The 16,606-nt window shown below is 48.9% G+C and overlaps 1 protein-coding gene across 2 annotated transcripts; it reads left to right on the forward strand.

Annotated features, from left to right (window-relative positions):
• Window positions 1-13,070: 13,070 nt before the first annotated feature.
• On the forward strand, window positions 13,071-16,106 carry LOC147867232 (uncharacterized). 2 transcript variants are annotated; one of them, XM_087315024.1, is made up of 3 exons: window positions 13,071-13,884; window positions 15,042-15,455; window positions 15,702-16,106. In XM_087315024.1, the coding sequence occupies exons 1-3, from the start codon at window positions 13,111-13,113 to the stop codon at window positions 15,789-15,791; spliced, it is 1,278 nt and encodes a 425-aa protein (XP_087171150.1). In that variant the 5' UTR covers window positions 13,071-13,110; the 3' UTR covers window positions 15,792-16,106. The 2 variants fall into 2 exon arrangements, with proteins under 2 accessions (XP_087171150.1, XP_087171149.1); XM_087315023.1 differs by having other exon boundaries at window positions 13,096-13,884; window positions 15,039-15,455.
• The last annotated feature ends 500 nt before the right edge of the window (window positions 16,107-16,606 follow it).

The following is a 16,606-nucleotide window of genomic DNA, read 5'->3' on the forward strand; positions in this document are numbered from 1 at the left end:
ATTTTTGCGTCAGATGAGCCCACATGCTATCGGTATCAAGGGGTCGTGGTACGTGAAAGCTTCTTCTACACCGAGAAGACATTAGGGGAACGGGGAGCGTACATTGGCTACAACCCGGTAGATGTAGACGCAGCTAGGATTACGAGTACGGGGAGAACACACAGATGAAGGAACAATAATAGCGAGATTTATATTAAATGAGAAAGCTCACAATGAATCCAGTACACGGCTCTCGGCCGGAACAATCTTGTGCAGAGCTAAGCGCTACTATATTAATCCTGCTAATAATCTAGGTATATCTCCCTCTGCCGAGGTATGCAGGTCTCGGCTTATATAGTTTTCTTGTTTACACAGAGCCGAGCCCTCGACTGATTGTGAGGGGCTCACAACTCGACTAATTTAGTTCTACCTATTTCCTCACCTACTTTTCTACCTACCGGCGAGTTTACATATTTTATAATTACATTTTTGGCCTATGGACAACAATTAACAGTGTCGGTTAGTAACCAGTTAAGACCCATTCAATACTACGGTCTATCCATATCTCCCCGTACCACCCTTTGGTGAAGTGTTCCATAGGGACACCCTGTGTTAGGGCTTGTCCAGCCTAAGGGATAACATAGTTTTTGGCGACCTCTGTTGTCCAGAGGACAGAAATGTAAAATTAGGAAATTAGCAAACGCCGAGTCCGAGTATCACGGGCCACCGACGGCTCGGTTGTGTATTAGGGGAAAAGTTATTTAAACAAGGACCAGTACCTCAGAGAGGGGAGAAGAAAACTTTAGGCAAAAGCACTAGCTTAGTCCTTCGTAATAAGATAAACTCGTAAGGTCACCGGCCATAGGCCGTGTTTTGTAATCTTTTCTGTCATAGTAATATATCTGATTTGTGCCTATTTTTGTTGCATGAGTCTGTGCTTTGATCCATACCTATGAGTTTCACGCCGCCACGTCTATCAAGACCTCGCTAGTGTTTTCTCTCTGAGCCCTGTATCTCTCTCGACGCCTCTGTTACGAGCCTTCACGTACCACGCCCTTGAAGACCGATAGACGCAGATCTATCAAAGGTGTTCACCCAAAGGAACAGGTAACACAATTTGGCACACCCGGTTATAGTTGTGAGTGCACAACGAACATCGTTAAAGGTAACCACCAACCGCCGTTACGGCGCCCTCTCACACCACGAGGTCTCGGCCACCCGCCCGACGCCCTGAGCCAGTCGAAGGAACTTCCGACTTGGCGGTCACTGACCAATCCTTTCCCGATCAATCGGAGGCTTGTCTAGTGCAATCCTCGCCACCGGACACTTGATCGCGAGTTCATTCACCACCAGAACCCCCGTCGAGCCCTCCGGAGGTCAATCAACCGGAACTAAACCCCACAATACGACATCATGCCGTACCCATACCCACGATATACCGATGGACCAGACGCGGAGTCACACGTCCGTGCCTTCATATCCACGTGGCAGGCTAACCACTCCACGCACCGCCTCACGCCAGCCGAAATCGATGCCTCGAAGATTGCCGAGTTCACACTCTCCCTCGATGGACCGACCGCACGATGGTACTCTCGCCTTGAAATAGGCGAGGCCACCACTTTCCAAATCGTGCGCACAAAGTTCCTTGAACTTTTTCATCGCGAGGTGCCTAAACGGGAACTGCTCCGGCAATTCTTCTCTATATGCCAGGAACCGCACGAAACGGTCGCGCAGTTCACAATCCGGTTCCAGGATCTCTACAGACAAGTGGCCGATGATGTCTCGGCACAACATATACCAGACACTTTCCTATCCAGTTTACAAGAGCCTCTACGAACGACTCTCGCACTTACAAATTTCGCCAACCATACTATCGAACAAGTCATAGCACGCGTTCTCGCCCTCGATCGAAACCAGCACGACACGGCCTTCTCGATGACATCCTTGCAAAACGCTCTTCCCGAAGAGGACAATCGCTTTCGCCAAGCCCTCCAATGCACTGCATGTTCAGGATCAGGGCACCTGGCCCTCGAATGTCCCCACCGACCACAGTGTCCGATCTGTCAGTCTCGAGCTCACACGGTCGAGTAGTGCGAATATAATATGCTGAACCGCACAACGGTGGCACCGGTCCGCCAGATCGAGCCACGAAATACATACTCTCAGCAGGACGAGCGATATATCTACCGAGACCAGGATAACGACCAAACGCGATCCCCGGATCGATGGCGCCGAGACGACGACTACCAACGTGATAACCGTCGTGATTATTATCGCAATGACCAGCACGACGATTATGCTCGATACGATGACGATCGCGATGATCGGTATGACCGAAGGAACTCACACATTGATCGGCGAAACGGCAACCGCAACACACGCAACAATAGAAGACCTAATCACAACCGCCGACGGGACGCTCCTCAACATGACCAGCGCAACTCCAACGCACCTCGGAACAACCCACCACCAAACGAGACCGAGAATCAACAACAACAGCTTCCACACAGACCGAGCGGACACCAGCAGCTCGGCCAACGTGACATGTTTTAAATGTAATCAACCAGGCCACTACGCCACGCAATGTCCAACAACCAACCGTGGCAAGGCACCCGCGGTGAACAGTATCATGGCCGATGTTCAAACGGTCACTACCCGGAGTAAAGCGCAGACTACTCAGTGGCAAATCCAGGATGAAGTACGTCAGGCAACAAAAGAATGGGTCGACACGGCCAATAAAAATAATGTCGTACGCATGCAAACTGACATGAGGGACGGGCCCAGTGAAGTATCACAAACCTCGGCACCATCCACGTCGTCGGAGGACGACCAGCTATGGGATGTTCTTACCAACTCCCACATCTCGCTGCCCCTACATAAACTGCTACCACTCATGCCGAGATTTCGGGACACCCTGGTGGCACTCCAGGCCAATACTAAGGCCGTGACGCCACCGGTACACCTCACCGAAGCAGGAACCGGTCCACCACTCATGGATTCTCAGAACCCAGCTGTGCGAATCATCATTAAGGGACAAGACCTACACGGATGCATCATCGACGGCGGATCCGGCGTAAACGTTATTAGCGAGTCAACGTGTCTCAACCTCGGCCTGAATCAATGGGAATCATGCTCCTTTTGGCTTCGGATGGCCGACACCCGCTCCGTTCGCCCCATTGGTTTAATCCGCCATCTCGACTTCACACTTGGAGGCCACATGTTCACGATCTCGGCCGTCATGCTACGACTGGAGACACAAGGCGCCTACCCAATGTTACTAGGTCGACCATGGTTGCGTACAGCGAATATCAAGCAACATTGGCAACGCAACATGATCTCGTTCCGAAGAGGAAAGACAAAAGTCTGAATCATCACTGAAGAACGAGTCCCCGTCGCCCTCAACACTTCGCCGTTATACGCGGAAGGGGTCCATATGCTCGACGGGTTGGCCGATGAGGAGGTCGATGACTTCCTAGATGATCATCCCACGATCATCCCTCTCTTCGAAATCAATGCCTTACCAACCATCGAGCCATCTAAAGACGAGGAAGTCACGGAGGAGTCACCACCCCAGGATGAACCAGATGCAACCACAGTTGCCGAGCTAAGTCATGCTCGGGAGGCTTTCGAACGCGAACTCGCCATTTCACAACGAGTGAAAGCATCAACCCTGGAAACAATAAACCTCGGTTCGGACGAGAATCCCCGTACGGTACAAATTGCCAATAATCTACCAACCGGCGAACGGGCATGCCTCGTAAAATTACTCACCGACTACCAGGATGTTTTCACTTGGTCTTACACCGATATGAAGGGGCTGGATCCTCAATACTACCAACATCAAATTCACATCTTACCCGACACTCGGCCGGTTCAGCAGAGGCGCTACAGGATGAACCCCAACTACGCCGCTAAAGTCAAAGAGGAAATTGACAAACTACTCCGAGTGGGCTTCATTCACCCTGTTAAACGGGCTACATGGTTGAGCCCGATCGTAGTGGTCCCAAAGAAGAACGGAAAAATCCGCGTGTGCGTCGACTATCGGAAGCTTAACGCGGCAACAGTCACTGACGATTTCCCTCTCCCATTCACGGATAGCGTCCTCGACACGGTAGCCGGCCACGAATGCTACAGTTTCCTCGACGGGTTCAGCGGCTATAACCAGATAAGAATGCACCCGGAGGATCAGGAGAAAACCGCTTTCGTCACGGAATTGGGTGTTTTTGTAGCAGAAGTTATGATGTTCGATTTAAAAATGGCGCCGGCTACGTTCCAGCGCATCATCACCGAAATCTTTCATGACTACATCCCGGCGTTCATGCAAGTCTTTCTCGACGATTTCGCCGTGTATGGCCATCGACGGGAACACATGACCCAGTTACGACTCTGCCTGGACCGATGTCGCCAAACTCGATTGAGTTTAAACCCGGCGAAATGCGCGTTCTTAGTCACCAGCGGCAACCTTCTCGGCCACATTGTCAGTCAAGAAGGCATCGCTATGGACCCGGATAAAGTAAAGGCAATCCTGAATGCCACCGCACCCTCGAACGCTAAGGCACTAAGCCGTTTTTTGGGACAGATCCGGTGGCACAACCAAATGATACGACACCTGGCCGATTTCGTGACACCCTTACACGCGGCAGTCCATCGCCTTCCTTTCCGATGGACGTCAGTCGAGGACACGGCCTATCAGACCCTGAAACAAATGTTGTCACATGCCCCGGTGGTCCAGTCTCCGGTTTGGTCCGAACCGTTTCATGTCTTCGTAGATGCTTCGGACATCGCCATTGGAAGTGCCCTGATGCAATGCACACCCCCGAATTGGTATAGGCCCATGTACTACGCCAGCCGATGGCTCTCGACCGCAGAAAAGAATTACTCCATCACCAAGCGGGAGGCCCTCGGTATGATTTATAGCATCAATAAATTTCGGCATTACCTCTTGGGCCAAAACTTTACCTTTCACGTGGATCACTCGGCCCTTCTTTATTTGGTCAATAAACAAGCCCTCACCGGACGGTTGGCTTGGTGGATGCTCCTACTACAAGAGTTTGATTTTCAGATTCAACATCGACCCGGGGTACAACATGCCGTCGCCGACTACTTCAGCCGTCTTGAGTCAGGAGAACCGGCGAAAACAACGTACGACGAGCTACCAGACGCCAGCCTATTTAACCTGACCACGGTACCAGACGATAACGGAGATGAATTGATCACGGAGATGACCCATTTTCTCACTACCGGTGTACCTCCCGAGCACATGACCCTTGACACGAGAAAACGCCTAGCAGTGCGTAGCCGGAATTTTTGCCTCCTCTCGTACATTCTCTACCACAAAGGCTCGGACGGCATATGGCGCCGAGCGATTCGGCAATTCGAGAAGAACGCCGTTCTTCAGGAAGCCCACCAGGGAGTAGTTGGGGGGCACTACGCCGGGGATTCCACGGCAAGGAAAGTTTGGCAAAGTGGATTATGGTGGCCGACAACGAAGAAAGACGCTCACGAGTTTTGCCGGCAGTGCGATTTGTGCCAACGTCTAGGGCAACCAATGGAACAGTCACGGATGCCACACCAGCCGATTCTTCCGTTGGACCCATTTCAAAAATGGGGTTTGGATTTTGTAGGCCCTTTCAAACCAACCGCGGCCCGAACAAGGAATAGGTATATTATCGTTGCCACGGATTACTGCACCAAATGGGTCGAGGCTAAGGCACTCCGAGATAACACAGCGGCATCCACAGCTAAATTTGTGTACGAGCACCTCTGGTGCCGTTACAGATGTCCAATCGAGCTCGTTAGTGACCAAGGTGGGCACTTCATCAATCATATAATACGTGAGCTTACACACCACTATGCGGTGGTGCACAAGAAAAGCACACCATACTACCCGCAGGCGAACGGCTTGGCAGAATCGACCAATAAAATCCTCCAAACCATACTGAAGAAGATCGTCAATGAAAACAGGACCGATTGGGATGACAAACTCCAGAGCGCGTTGTGGGCGTATCGTACGACTTTCAAAACAAGCATCCAATCGACCCCCTTTCGAATGGCGTTCGGTTTAGAAGCCGTAATGCCCGTCGAGTTCCAAGTCCCGAGCCTCCGAGTTCAAGTCAAAGCACAGCTCCCCGAGGCCGAATCCAAGCAATACCGACAGGAACAACTCCTCGAACTCGGGGAAGATAGGATAGAGAGTATGGCCCAGCTCGAACAACGCCAACGGCAATGCAAGGCTTTCGTGGATCGACATCGACATGGGCTGGAGAAGGAGCTCACCATCGGCAAACCCGTTCTTCTTTTCCAAACACGACTCAGGTCAATGCCGGGAAAATTAAGATTTCAGTGGACCGGTCCATTCTGGATTATCGACGAGTTCAACGGGACGTTCCAGCTCGTCACACTCGCCGGCGACACGGTCAAAAGCTGGGCCAATGGTTTTCGACTTCGACCATATCGAGGGACTACACCACCCAACCCGTTTACCAAGCCACACGGCACAAACAAGACTCGGGAGACCACCACGAAGGATGCCACATGTCCCCCTGAATAAGGACTCACCCACCTTCTTGAAATTAATAAAAGTAGTAGTAGGTAGGATTAACCATAGTTTAGCCACTGATTAGCTACACCTACACCACCCACCTAGGCACCCACAATTTTAGGAGCACCCCTCGCCACCACTCAGTTAGTACCTATTTAAGCACATGTAAAGCACTAGAAGCACCCCACTCACCTTCAGGACACGTGGTGCTAGTCACTTATTATGGCACCCACGACTCAGAATCTTCAGGATTCGCTTTAGGCACAAAACCCTAGGAGTAAGTTACTAAAACCGTTTCCAAAACGCAGCACAGACCATTATCGCTCCCCATCTCCATCGCTCTCAAGCTCAGAAACCTCGTCTCACCCTCATCATGCTAAGCGCTCTTGCTCTCAAGCCCTCTTTCGCTTTCATAACCCCTCTGCTGGACTTTCCCTTCCTGTTGTTCCTCCTGTGGCTCGCCCTCGCCTCATCACTTTGCTTCACGCTTCCACACAGTTGAACCCCGTCTCCATCTCCACCATGCCTCTTACCGCCTCAACAGAAACTCGCGCCTGGCTCCAGGAACGAGGAATGGGCGGTTACCTGAAGATCATCGATGCCCCCGCGCACCCAGATGCCCAAACTGTGGCTAAACGTATAAGTCCCGAAGTCATCACCAACAACGTGCTTCGGGCTGTTTTGGACCTGCAATGGGGAGGGGACCATGAGGTCGACATACCCACGGCATCAAAGATGAAGGCGTACTTCGGTGAGTACTCAGCCTCAGGGAAGGCATATCGCACATATGGCGGTCCCAACAAAGCTTTCGGGGAGATTGCTCATATATTAATGGAGTATGTGTTCGTGCATACGAACCCAATGAGCATGCCGCAGAACAAGGCAACCATCATCATCAGCGCGTATGAAGGAAATAGAATCGATTAGGGAATCATCACAGGCGAGGGACTTCGCGCCGCCTTAGCTTCATTTCAATCCGGTAAGAAGATGTTGTCTGTTCTTACCCACTTTTTGATGGTTCTATACCCACCCTCTTCGCTTCCTTCCCCGCGCACACTCACGTCCCCACCATCACCACGAAGGCAGAGAGAGAAATTCGTGGCCATCAGCCACGAAGCATGGGAGGAGCCCACATCGCCATCACCCCCTGCCGCCGACCAAAAAACCGCATCTGCACCACCACCCGCCCAACCCCAACAAAAAAGGGTAGTTTCCGAGACCTGCCAAGAATGGGAGGAGGAGGTAGCCGCGGAAGACAACACGGCCGATGACGTCACCATTCGACAACCAACGTCGCGCCCCTCGGTAACGTCCCCGGGACCTAGCCCACGCCCCAACACACAGCAGGCTACACCACCACGACCCCAGAAAAGGAAGCAGGCGGAGGAAACGACACTACCGGCCCTGAAACCCCAAACACAGCCAAGCAAGAGAAGACGACTCAACCGCGAGTCCTCGGTAGAACAGAAAGAGCCACAACAGGAGCAAGCCTTAGTGGTCAAACAGAGCAACCTGGCCATCACCCCTGAGGAGGCATCGCTGAACCAGGGAATGATCGAGCATGGGCAGACAACACAGATCTCGGAGGATGAAGTCCTCGGACATAAGGACCTCCCCGCGGAGGCTTACGAATTTAGTGCGCTCCTACGCCTCGGTACGTCATTCGAGCTGGTCGACTTCCTCGCCAGAGCCCAAGTCGCGGCAGCCGCTCGAATGGCGGAGGAGCACGCCGAAACAAAAATGACTCAACGCGCGCTAATAGGTGAAATTGAGCCCCAGGAGGACAAGGCTTTACAAAAAATCGGGAGGAAGAAGCAGGCCAAACAGGCCACTCTCCTCATGGAGGTCCCCGAGTTGAACACAACCCTTATCAAGGCATATCGGGACTTGGATCGCACTACGCGGGCAACCAAAGACATGGCCCGAAAGATAAAAATAGCCCAAAAACAGGCTAAGATGGCTACAGAACTATGGCACGCTGCGAACCAGAAGCTGGCAACCTGGGAGCAAAACCGGCCGAAACAACAACTCTTGAGCCTTCCTGTAACGACCACCGAGGCCCTCCCAGCGCCTCCACGCATAACAATGATGGATGAAAGCACCATCACCGACTCAATCCTGAAGGTGCAGACCAGTACACAAACGGACTCGTTACAAATGGTCGATGCCTGCACAACAACCGAGGCGCCCACGCCCATGGAGAAGACCGAGATACCACCACCTCGTGCACCCAAGGAGGTGGCAACCCAGACAGAACCCCCGCTCCGGGATTACCGTGCGGAGCTTAAAGAAGAACAACGGCGAATCGAGAGACACGAACAACGGCATCAAGAGGTGATTGCTCATCTAAAAGAAGAAGCTTCCAAGCAGATGGCCGAGATAAGAGCCTAGGCCGACCAAAGGATACACGAGCAGAACGAAGCACTGGGCCGGGTACAAGCGCAAGCCGTGGGCAATGAAGCCAAACTCAAAAGCAAGTTGGAGGAATACGCAGCCACAGTGGTGAAGAAAGAGAAGGAGGTTCTAGACCTACAGGCCGCGCTCGACAATGCAAAAGACTAGAACCAGCGGCAGGAGGAAAGAAATCGCCAACAGGAGGAGAGGATGAACGCGGAGAATGCCGAGCTGCAGAGTTAGCGTACGACCCTTAAAGAGATGGCTGACGAGTTTTTCATCAAATGCAAGCTACTTTCGGAGCAAAAAGACGCATTATCAGATTCTTACTTCGCCCTACAAGAAGAGAGAATCGTCGAACGGGAACAAATCCGGGCCACGTGTCAAAAAGAACGGGAGCAGGCCACCGAAGAACTCACCAAGCGTTACGAGCAGGCTCTCCAGCTCGTAACCGCGGATGCAAAGAACACTCAGGCCATCTATGAGCTAAGAACACAGAAGATTCAAGCCGAGGTCGACGGCTTAAAACAGGAATTAGCAGCCATCCGAGCACCCCTTATTACCCGCAGGCCAATGGATTGGTTTAATCCACCAATAAAATTCTGCAGAACATTCTCCGGAAGATTGTCAATGAGAACCGAACCGATTGGGATACAAAGTTGCATAGCACGTTATGGGCTTACCGAACGGCATACAAAACAAGTATCCGGACAACACCATTCCGATTAGCATTTGGTCTTGAAGCGGTGATGCCAATTGAATTCCATATTCCAAGCTTATGGATACAGGTCCAGGAGCGGCTGAGCGAGAAGGAGTCGGAAAAAATCCGGTTAGCAGCACTATGTGAGCTGGAGGAACACCGAATAGCGAGCCTAATGCAGATGGAACTCGCGCAACGACGAAGGAAAGCATTCGTCGACTGCCACCGGAAGGGTAACGAGAAGATGTTTGGAATCGGCAAGCCGGTACTAGTGTTCTAGACCCGGATGGGCAAGATGTTGGGGAAGTTACGGTTCCGGTGGACTGGACCATATTGGATAACACGAGAGTTCAATGGCTCATATCAGTTGGGAACGCTAGCCAACGAGGTGCTGGACAAGTGGGTAAATGGGTTCCGACTTAAACCATATTATGGACCCATGCCACAGAACCCATTTCATCAACCAGATAACAATGCGGAAATAGGCAGCGGCAAACGGTTGGTCGGCAACCATGAAGACAAGCGAGCCGGGGTTACCGGGTAACCGGAACTAAATAATAATAATAATAATAATAATAATAAGAGAGAGAGAAAAAAAAGATCATCATGCAGAGGCGAGGAACGAACGGACAACTCGAAAAGGTATGTAGTGGCTATTTAAAGCCTAGTTAAAGCGCACCACGTGTCACATAGTTGCTATTATAGTACACGACGTGCATGCGCGGGAATCGAGAAAGGCGCCAAGCATGGGAACACGAAACCTCCGCCTCACAGAGTCTCTTTCATTTCGCGAACATAGAGCATTGAGCGCACAAAGGACAATACAAGTGAGTAGACGGACGCAATAAGCACAGACAAGCACATCGGCCCTACCTATCCCCCGCAGAACCAGACGACAAGATGGAACCTATGGCACTTTCCGAAACGGCCAAGAAGTGGTTCAACCAACATGGGTTGGGAGGCTTCCTAAGGATAGCAGAGGCACCGCTGCCCGACGAAGCAGAAGAAGTCTAACCTCAAGGTTAGGTGTGGGTTAATTCATAGGAATGATGGGTGAGGATTGAGTTATCTACCTTGGGCAATTTAGAATTTAGAATTTTTTTTATCGTCCATAAAGAGACCAAATTTGACTTATGGGACCAGAGCATACATGTGTTCTTGATATGTCTCTTTCCTAAAAAGGGGGTATTCATACATTGAAGCACAAAGTCTCTATGCGTGAATAAGGCATGCACATATGAGCTCAACCTTCTAGGTGGTGTCTTAAATATGGCACTTAAGTTATCACTCTCTCTTAGTATGTCGTCATATCTTGAACAAATTTCATTATATGTCGAGCATGCGATATCTAACTTGTGAGTGCGAAGTAGTGTGAGGGCTCTACAAGCGTTACTACTCGTATTGGTAATGAGATAAGGTTGGATACAATCAATAGGCATTTTTGCTTTATATTAAAACCAACATTCAAGGAGATAACTTTACGGTGTTTTATCACTTAGCCACTTATAAAAAAAAGCAACCAAGTGTGAAACATACCAAAGTCTAGGGTTTGAACCTATATAAGAAGGCTAGTTGCCTTCATGAGGGGGGTCATCTTTAGTATATTGGATAGACACTCTCATTGTGTGGCAAAGTTCTAGCTTCATATTGGATGGACACTCTCATTGTGTGCCTCCTCCTTCTTCAAACCCAAAATACGATCCATGTCCATAATTGGTGGTGTTGGACATTGACGAGGGACTCAAATATTTCCTTCACCTTCATTAGGCGATGGTCGGGCACACTAACATCCTTTCTTCCTCATTTTTCTCCTTAATTCTGCTTAACATTACTTAAGATTCTTATAACCTCCCACGCATCTTTGTTTTGAACATATTGGCAACCTCTTGTTATTTCAATAATCATAGGCTAGATATAATGGTGTGTGAACCTTGCATGATAGAGACACTGAACATTTTTATTATCACTTGGACTTTTAACTTCATCAAAATGATATTTTATGACTCTTTATTGGAGAGTCAAACAAAGGGAATATACCACAATCATAATACATTTTCTACCAATACTTAATATGATGAAGTTGTCATACATAAGTATATGATAAATATCGAGTATTTCTTTTTTGGTAGATAAGCAATATTCATCAATTCGTCCATTCCCTCAACATCACAGGCACAAACTTTATCACAATGATTACAACTCCTCTTGAGCATATGACATTTTGTCCTTGCAAAAGTAAATCAAGAAGTAAAAAGTGTTGACTTGGGTATCTTAACCCTTGCAATAGTTACGAGGTGACACGATGCACTAACTAACTAGAGCATGGACTATAAGAGAACTTAGGAATACATTAACAAAAGAAATGTAAATAAGGTTCACAATTTGAATCGCTTGTAAGAAGCTCAACATAAGGAAGCTCTTTAGTGAGTAAACGATCCAAGTGATTTTCGAGAAACACAAAACACACGACGTATAAACTCGACCTACAATCTAAATAGTTTTAAAACACACATGGTAAATGGAAGGTAAATAAATATGTTTTAGAACTCGGATAGTGCAACTCAAATTGGTTAGGTAACCTCGTAACCTACAACTTGAATAGGTTTTCGAATGCCAATATCGAAGCAAGGCAATTTTGAGTTATAATGAACTACAAGACGTGTTGTTGTTCCCAATATGTATCTTAACACTACATATACAATGTAGTTCCCTCCTCTTTTGTAAATGGGGTTTATAAGCTTCCATGCAATATGTATGGTATGAGATATTCATATAATAAGATAATCCTCAAACCCACATAGGTCTATAATCCAAGTAGTTTGTTGCAAGCAAAATGAAGGTACATGGTAAAGAAATCTAAGTCAATAATGCAAAAAGAGATTAGTTTTGGGTATAGAATGTTAGGAACATGGTAATGAGACAATGAGCTCCACAGCTTTGGATATGTGTAGTTTATTGGAGCATAATGAAAGGAATGCTAAAGTAAGGCCTATGATTTTGGATTATATGTGTATATGTATGTTGATTGTAATAAATGATTATTGCGAGGAGGGGGGGGAGGGGGGCAGGAGGATCACGTGACGACCGACGGATGGACCTCGTGACACCCTCTCAAACCTCATTTTGAATTGAATGAATATATCATCAAAGTAATTAGATAAATAAATAAATAAATAACAGAAAAAGGGGGAGAAGAAGAAAAGGAAGGAAAGAAGGAAGGAAGGAAGGAAGGAAGGATGTATGTATGTATGTATGTATGTATGTAAGATGGAAGGCGTCGTTTTCACACACACGCACGCACGTACGTACTCACGCTCACACGAGAAGAAGGAAGGAAGGAAGGAAGAAGAAGGAAGAAGAGGAGGAGGAGGAGGAAGAAGAAGAGGAGGATAGATAGATAGATATAGATACATAGATTGATAGATTAAAAAGATCGATCGACGCCGCCACCTCCTCCTGCTCCGCCGCCGCCGCCGCCGCCGCCGCCAATTCCGCCATGGGGAAGCTTCGCGATTGGTGGCCCTCTGAGGACCTCCCGCTTCCTCCCCCCAAGAAGCCCGGCGGCGCCGCCCCTGCCCTCCGCCTCTCGGAGGTCACCGCCGCGCTCAACAATGACTCCCCCGCCAATCCTCCTCCTCCTCCTGCTGCTGCTCCTGCTTCTGCTTCTGCCTCCATCTCCATCTCCATCGCCTCCGCCCCCCTCTCCCGCCCCGTCATCAAGCTCTGCAACTCGCAGCAGCACAAGCAGGAGCTGATGCGGAAGCTCCTGGGCCGATCCGCCTCCACGCCCGACCTCCCTTCCTACTCCTACTCCTCCGCCTCCGCCTCCGCCTCCGCCGCTACTCCGCCGCCAATCCGCGCCGCCCCTACGCCCGCCAAATCCTCCACCTCCTCCAAGCCTTGCCTCAGCGACGACTCCTCCTCAGGACACCACCACCACCATCATAATCATCATCAACAACAACAACAACAGCCGCAGCAGAAGCAAAAGCAGCAGCAGCAGCAGCAGCAGAAACAACAGCCACAGCAGGGAAAGCGTGCAAGGCGTGGCGGCCCCCGCGATCCCGACCCTCCCGCCGCCCCAGCCGCTATGGAGGAGGAGGAGGAAGAAGAGGCGGCGGCGGCGGCGGCGCCCGCCATGGGAATGGGGAAGAAGGAGACGGCCATGAGCAGGCGGGAGATCCACATCTACTCAGAGCGGCAGAGGAGGAAGGGCATGACCCACCTCTACTCCCTCCTCCACTCCCTCCTTCCACACGCCAACCCTAAGGTAAAAAGCTTCTCGCAACAGACTGTCCAAGCTCAGGTCAATGTGTATGTATGTATTGTGACATGTGTAGTAGGTGTAGGTCATAGAAGGTCAAGGTCCAGAAACTGCCTTTCAAGGTCAAGGTCAGGTCAATGTGTATGTATGTATGTGAAACGTGTAGGTCATAGAAGGTCAAGGTCCAGAAACTGCCTTTCAAGGTCAAGGTCAGGTCAATGTGTATGTATGTATGTGAAACGTGTAGGTCATAGAAGGTCAAGGTCCAGAAACTGCCTTTCAAGGTCAAGGTCAGGTCAATGTGTATGTATGTATGTGAAATGTGTAGGTCTAGGTCATAGTGTCTTTCAAGGTCAAGGTCAGGTCAATGTGTATGTATGTATGTGAAATGTGTAGTCCTAGGTCATATAGAAGGTCTCAAGGTCCAGAAACTGTCTTTGACGGTCAAGATCATACATATTATGTATATAGAAGGTCTCAAGGTCCAGAAACTGTCTTTAACGGTCAAGATCATACATATTATGTATATAGAAGGTCTCAAGGTCCAGAAACTGTCTTTGACGGTCAAGCTCATACATATTATGTATATAGAAGGTCTCAAGGTCCAGAAACTGTCTTTGTAAGCGAATGTGCCATCATATTGTTTTTAGTTAGTAACCAATCTATCTTACATTTCTACATGTGGGGTAAGATTTCTGCAGAGAGAGGTTTATAATCCACCAGTGCTCTCGATCAGGGTACTCAACTTTTAACTGTGGATTAATATAATAGCAGCTCAATTGTAGTTAGCTTTACTTGCCTCCAATTCAAGGATCCATGGGACTAATGTAACTTGCTCAATTACGACTAATGTAACGATTCCCAGGCTCGCTTAATTTTTAGTAGCTCCTGTAACTGTAAATCGGCAATTCAGCAGGATCCAAAAGCACAACGACAACTCTTGGAAAGCTAACTTAGCTAGAATTTAGGGTTAGGTTTCTGATTCAGGAATTTAGGTAGCTGCTGAGGAGTGTGATTTTTTGAGTTGGACCTGGATGGGACCTCAAATGTTTTATGGTGCAAGGGCTTAATTTACAATTTGGAATGGGAATCTTATGGAGAACTGTCCTTTTCTTGTGTGTGATGGATTTCTGGCAACAACAACAAAAAAAAAATAACAGCAGACGGACAGGTGCACGGTGTTGACAGAGGCGATGGACTACATCTACGAGCTGCAGAGCCGAGTGGAGGAGCTGGAGAAACAGAAGAGCGAGGTACTGACATCCATGGGGGCGGAAGGGACGGCCGGGGCGGAGCCGGGGGCCGGGATCGGCCCCGGGATGGAGGCGGCGGCGGCGGCATCATCATCATCACCTCCGGCATTGGTGAATGCAGAGGTGAGGGAGGAGCTCTTGGCGGCTGCAGATGTGGTGGTACGCTTCTGCGGGGCGGACGATGCCTTCATCACTCTCAACAGCCCCAGGCGGAACGGGGTCTGGTCCTCCATTCTCCAGGTCCTCCATGAGAACGACCTCGAGCTCCTTAACGTTACTCTGTCTACCAGTGCAGACGTCGATTACCATTGCATCCACGCGAAGGTAAAAAAAAAAAAAAACCACCATTTCCATTCCTCAGAAAGATCTTTGCCCTAATTCAAACCCTAATTCAAAACCCCTATATTAAAAGTATGCCATGCGTGCAAGAAATCTGGCCACAAAAAAAAAAAAAAAAAAAACCTAATTTCAAATCTTGACAGACAGACAGTAATGTCGGGGGTGTGATTTTGTTCAAAAGAAAAAAAAAAAAAAAAACACGGGAAATTTGTTGTGTTTTGCTTGAAACAGATCTCGACTGCATCGGAGGTGAGGAGCCATGAGCTCCAGAAGATGTTGCAAGATGTGGTGTTAAACCATGCGATCTTGGAGCTGTGCTGAAGGGGTGGGGGAGGAATGGCGAAGAAGCTAATCATTCTCATGAAAAAGCCATGGATGATGAGCAGAGAGGTGAACTGAGCCCTGGAACGCTAATCTCGTGCTCAGAAATGCTAATTACAAAGTGATTAGGGCTAATCGCAGGATTAAGGAGGAGAGTTCTAATCCATTAGGGAGGGGCGAGTAAGCGTTTTGGATGTGTACAGGTTCGAATCCGGGCTGCCACATATTACTCCTCCTCCTACCCTCTCAATTTCGAATCCAAAGGGAAAGGAAATGCTGTTTATAAATAAATATGTAATTGAGCTCTGTTATTTTTTTTCTTTTCTTTAGCTATGCAATACAGATGCAGAGTTAGTTGCATGGACTCTCTCGATTGACAAGAAAAATCAAAGTGTGTTTGGAAAAAAGCAAAAAGCATTCAAGGTTGAATTAAGGTTAGATTCACACACACACATGAAGAATGTGTGTGTCTCTTGACTTTAGGTAAGATTCACATGTATATGTACACACACCCACACACACTAGACGAAAAAACATGCGTCTATCATGCATGTACACACACATATTCTCACTTGCTCTCTCCGTGTGAGTCGCAAGTCTCACTAGCTACAAGGATCCTCTTGCTTCACACGAATGCTTTCCATTTGACCACTAACGGCATCGTCCGTTCTAACCCTTGGGCCTTCTGGAAAGTTAGAAACACATTTGGCCGCTACTTCTCTCATGAACTCGAACTTACACGAAGCATGGACCCATACCATCCTTTTGCTAAACGGAAAATTAATCTTTCTCGCCACACCGTTTTGAAATAGTTT

This window comes from Azolla caroliniana, unplaced genomic scaffold (assembly GCF_043228905.1).
Source record: "Azolla caroliniana isolate FFs.n. ecotype wild unplaced genomic scaffold, voAzoCaro1.0.p SCAF_2, whole genome shotgun sequence".
NCBI lineage: Eukaryota > Viridiplantae > Streptophyta > Polypodiopsida > Salviniales > Salviniaceae > Azolla > Azolla caroliniana.

Bases quoted from the DNA above. Each gene is read 5' to 3' on its own strand.
- LOC147867232 (XM_087315023.1), top strand. From the start codon at position 13,111: ATGGGGAAGCTTCGCGATTGGTGGCCCTCTGAGGACCTCCCGCTTCCT. The intron at 13,885-15,038 runs GTAAAAAGCTTC...AAAAAATAACAG, and splicing joins TTCCACACGCCAACCCTAAG to CAGACGGACAGGTGCACGGT. The intron at 15,456-15,701 runs GTAAAAAAAAAA...TGCTTGAAACAG, and splicing joins ACCATTGCATCCACGCGAAG to ATCTCGACTGCATCGGAGGT.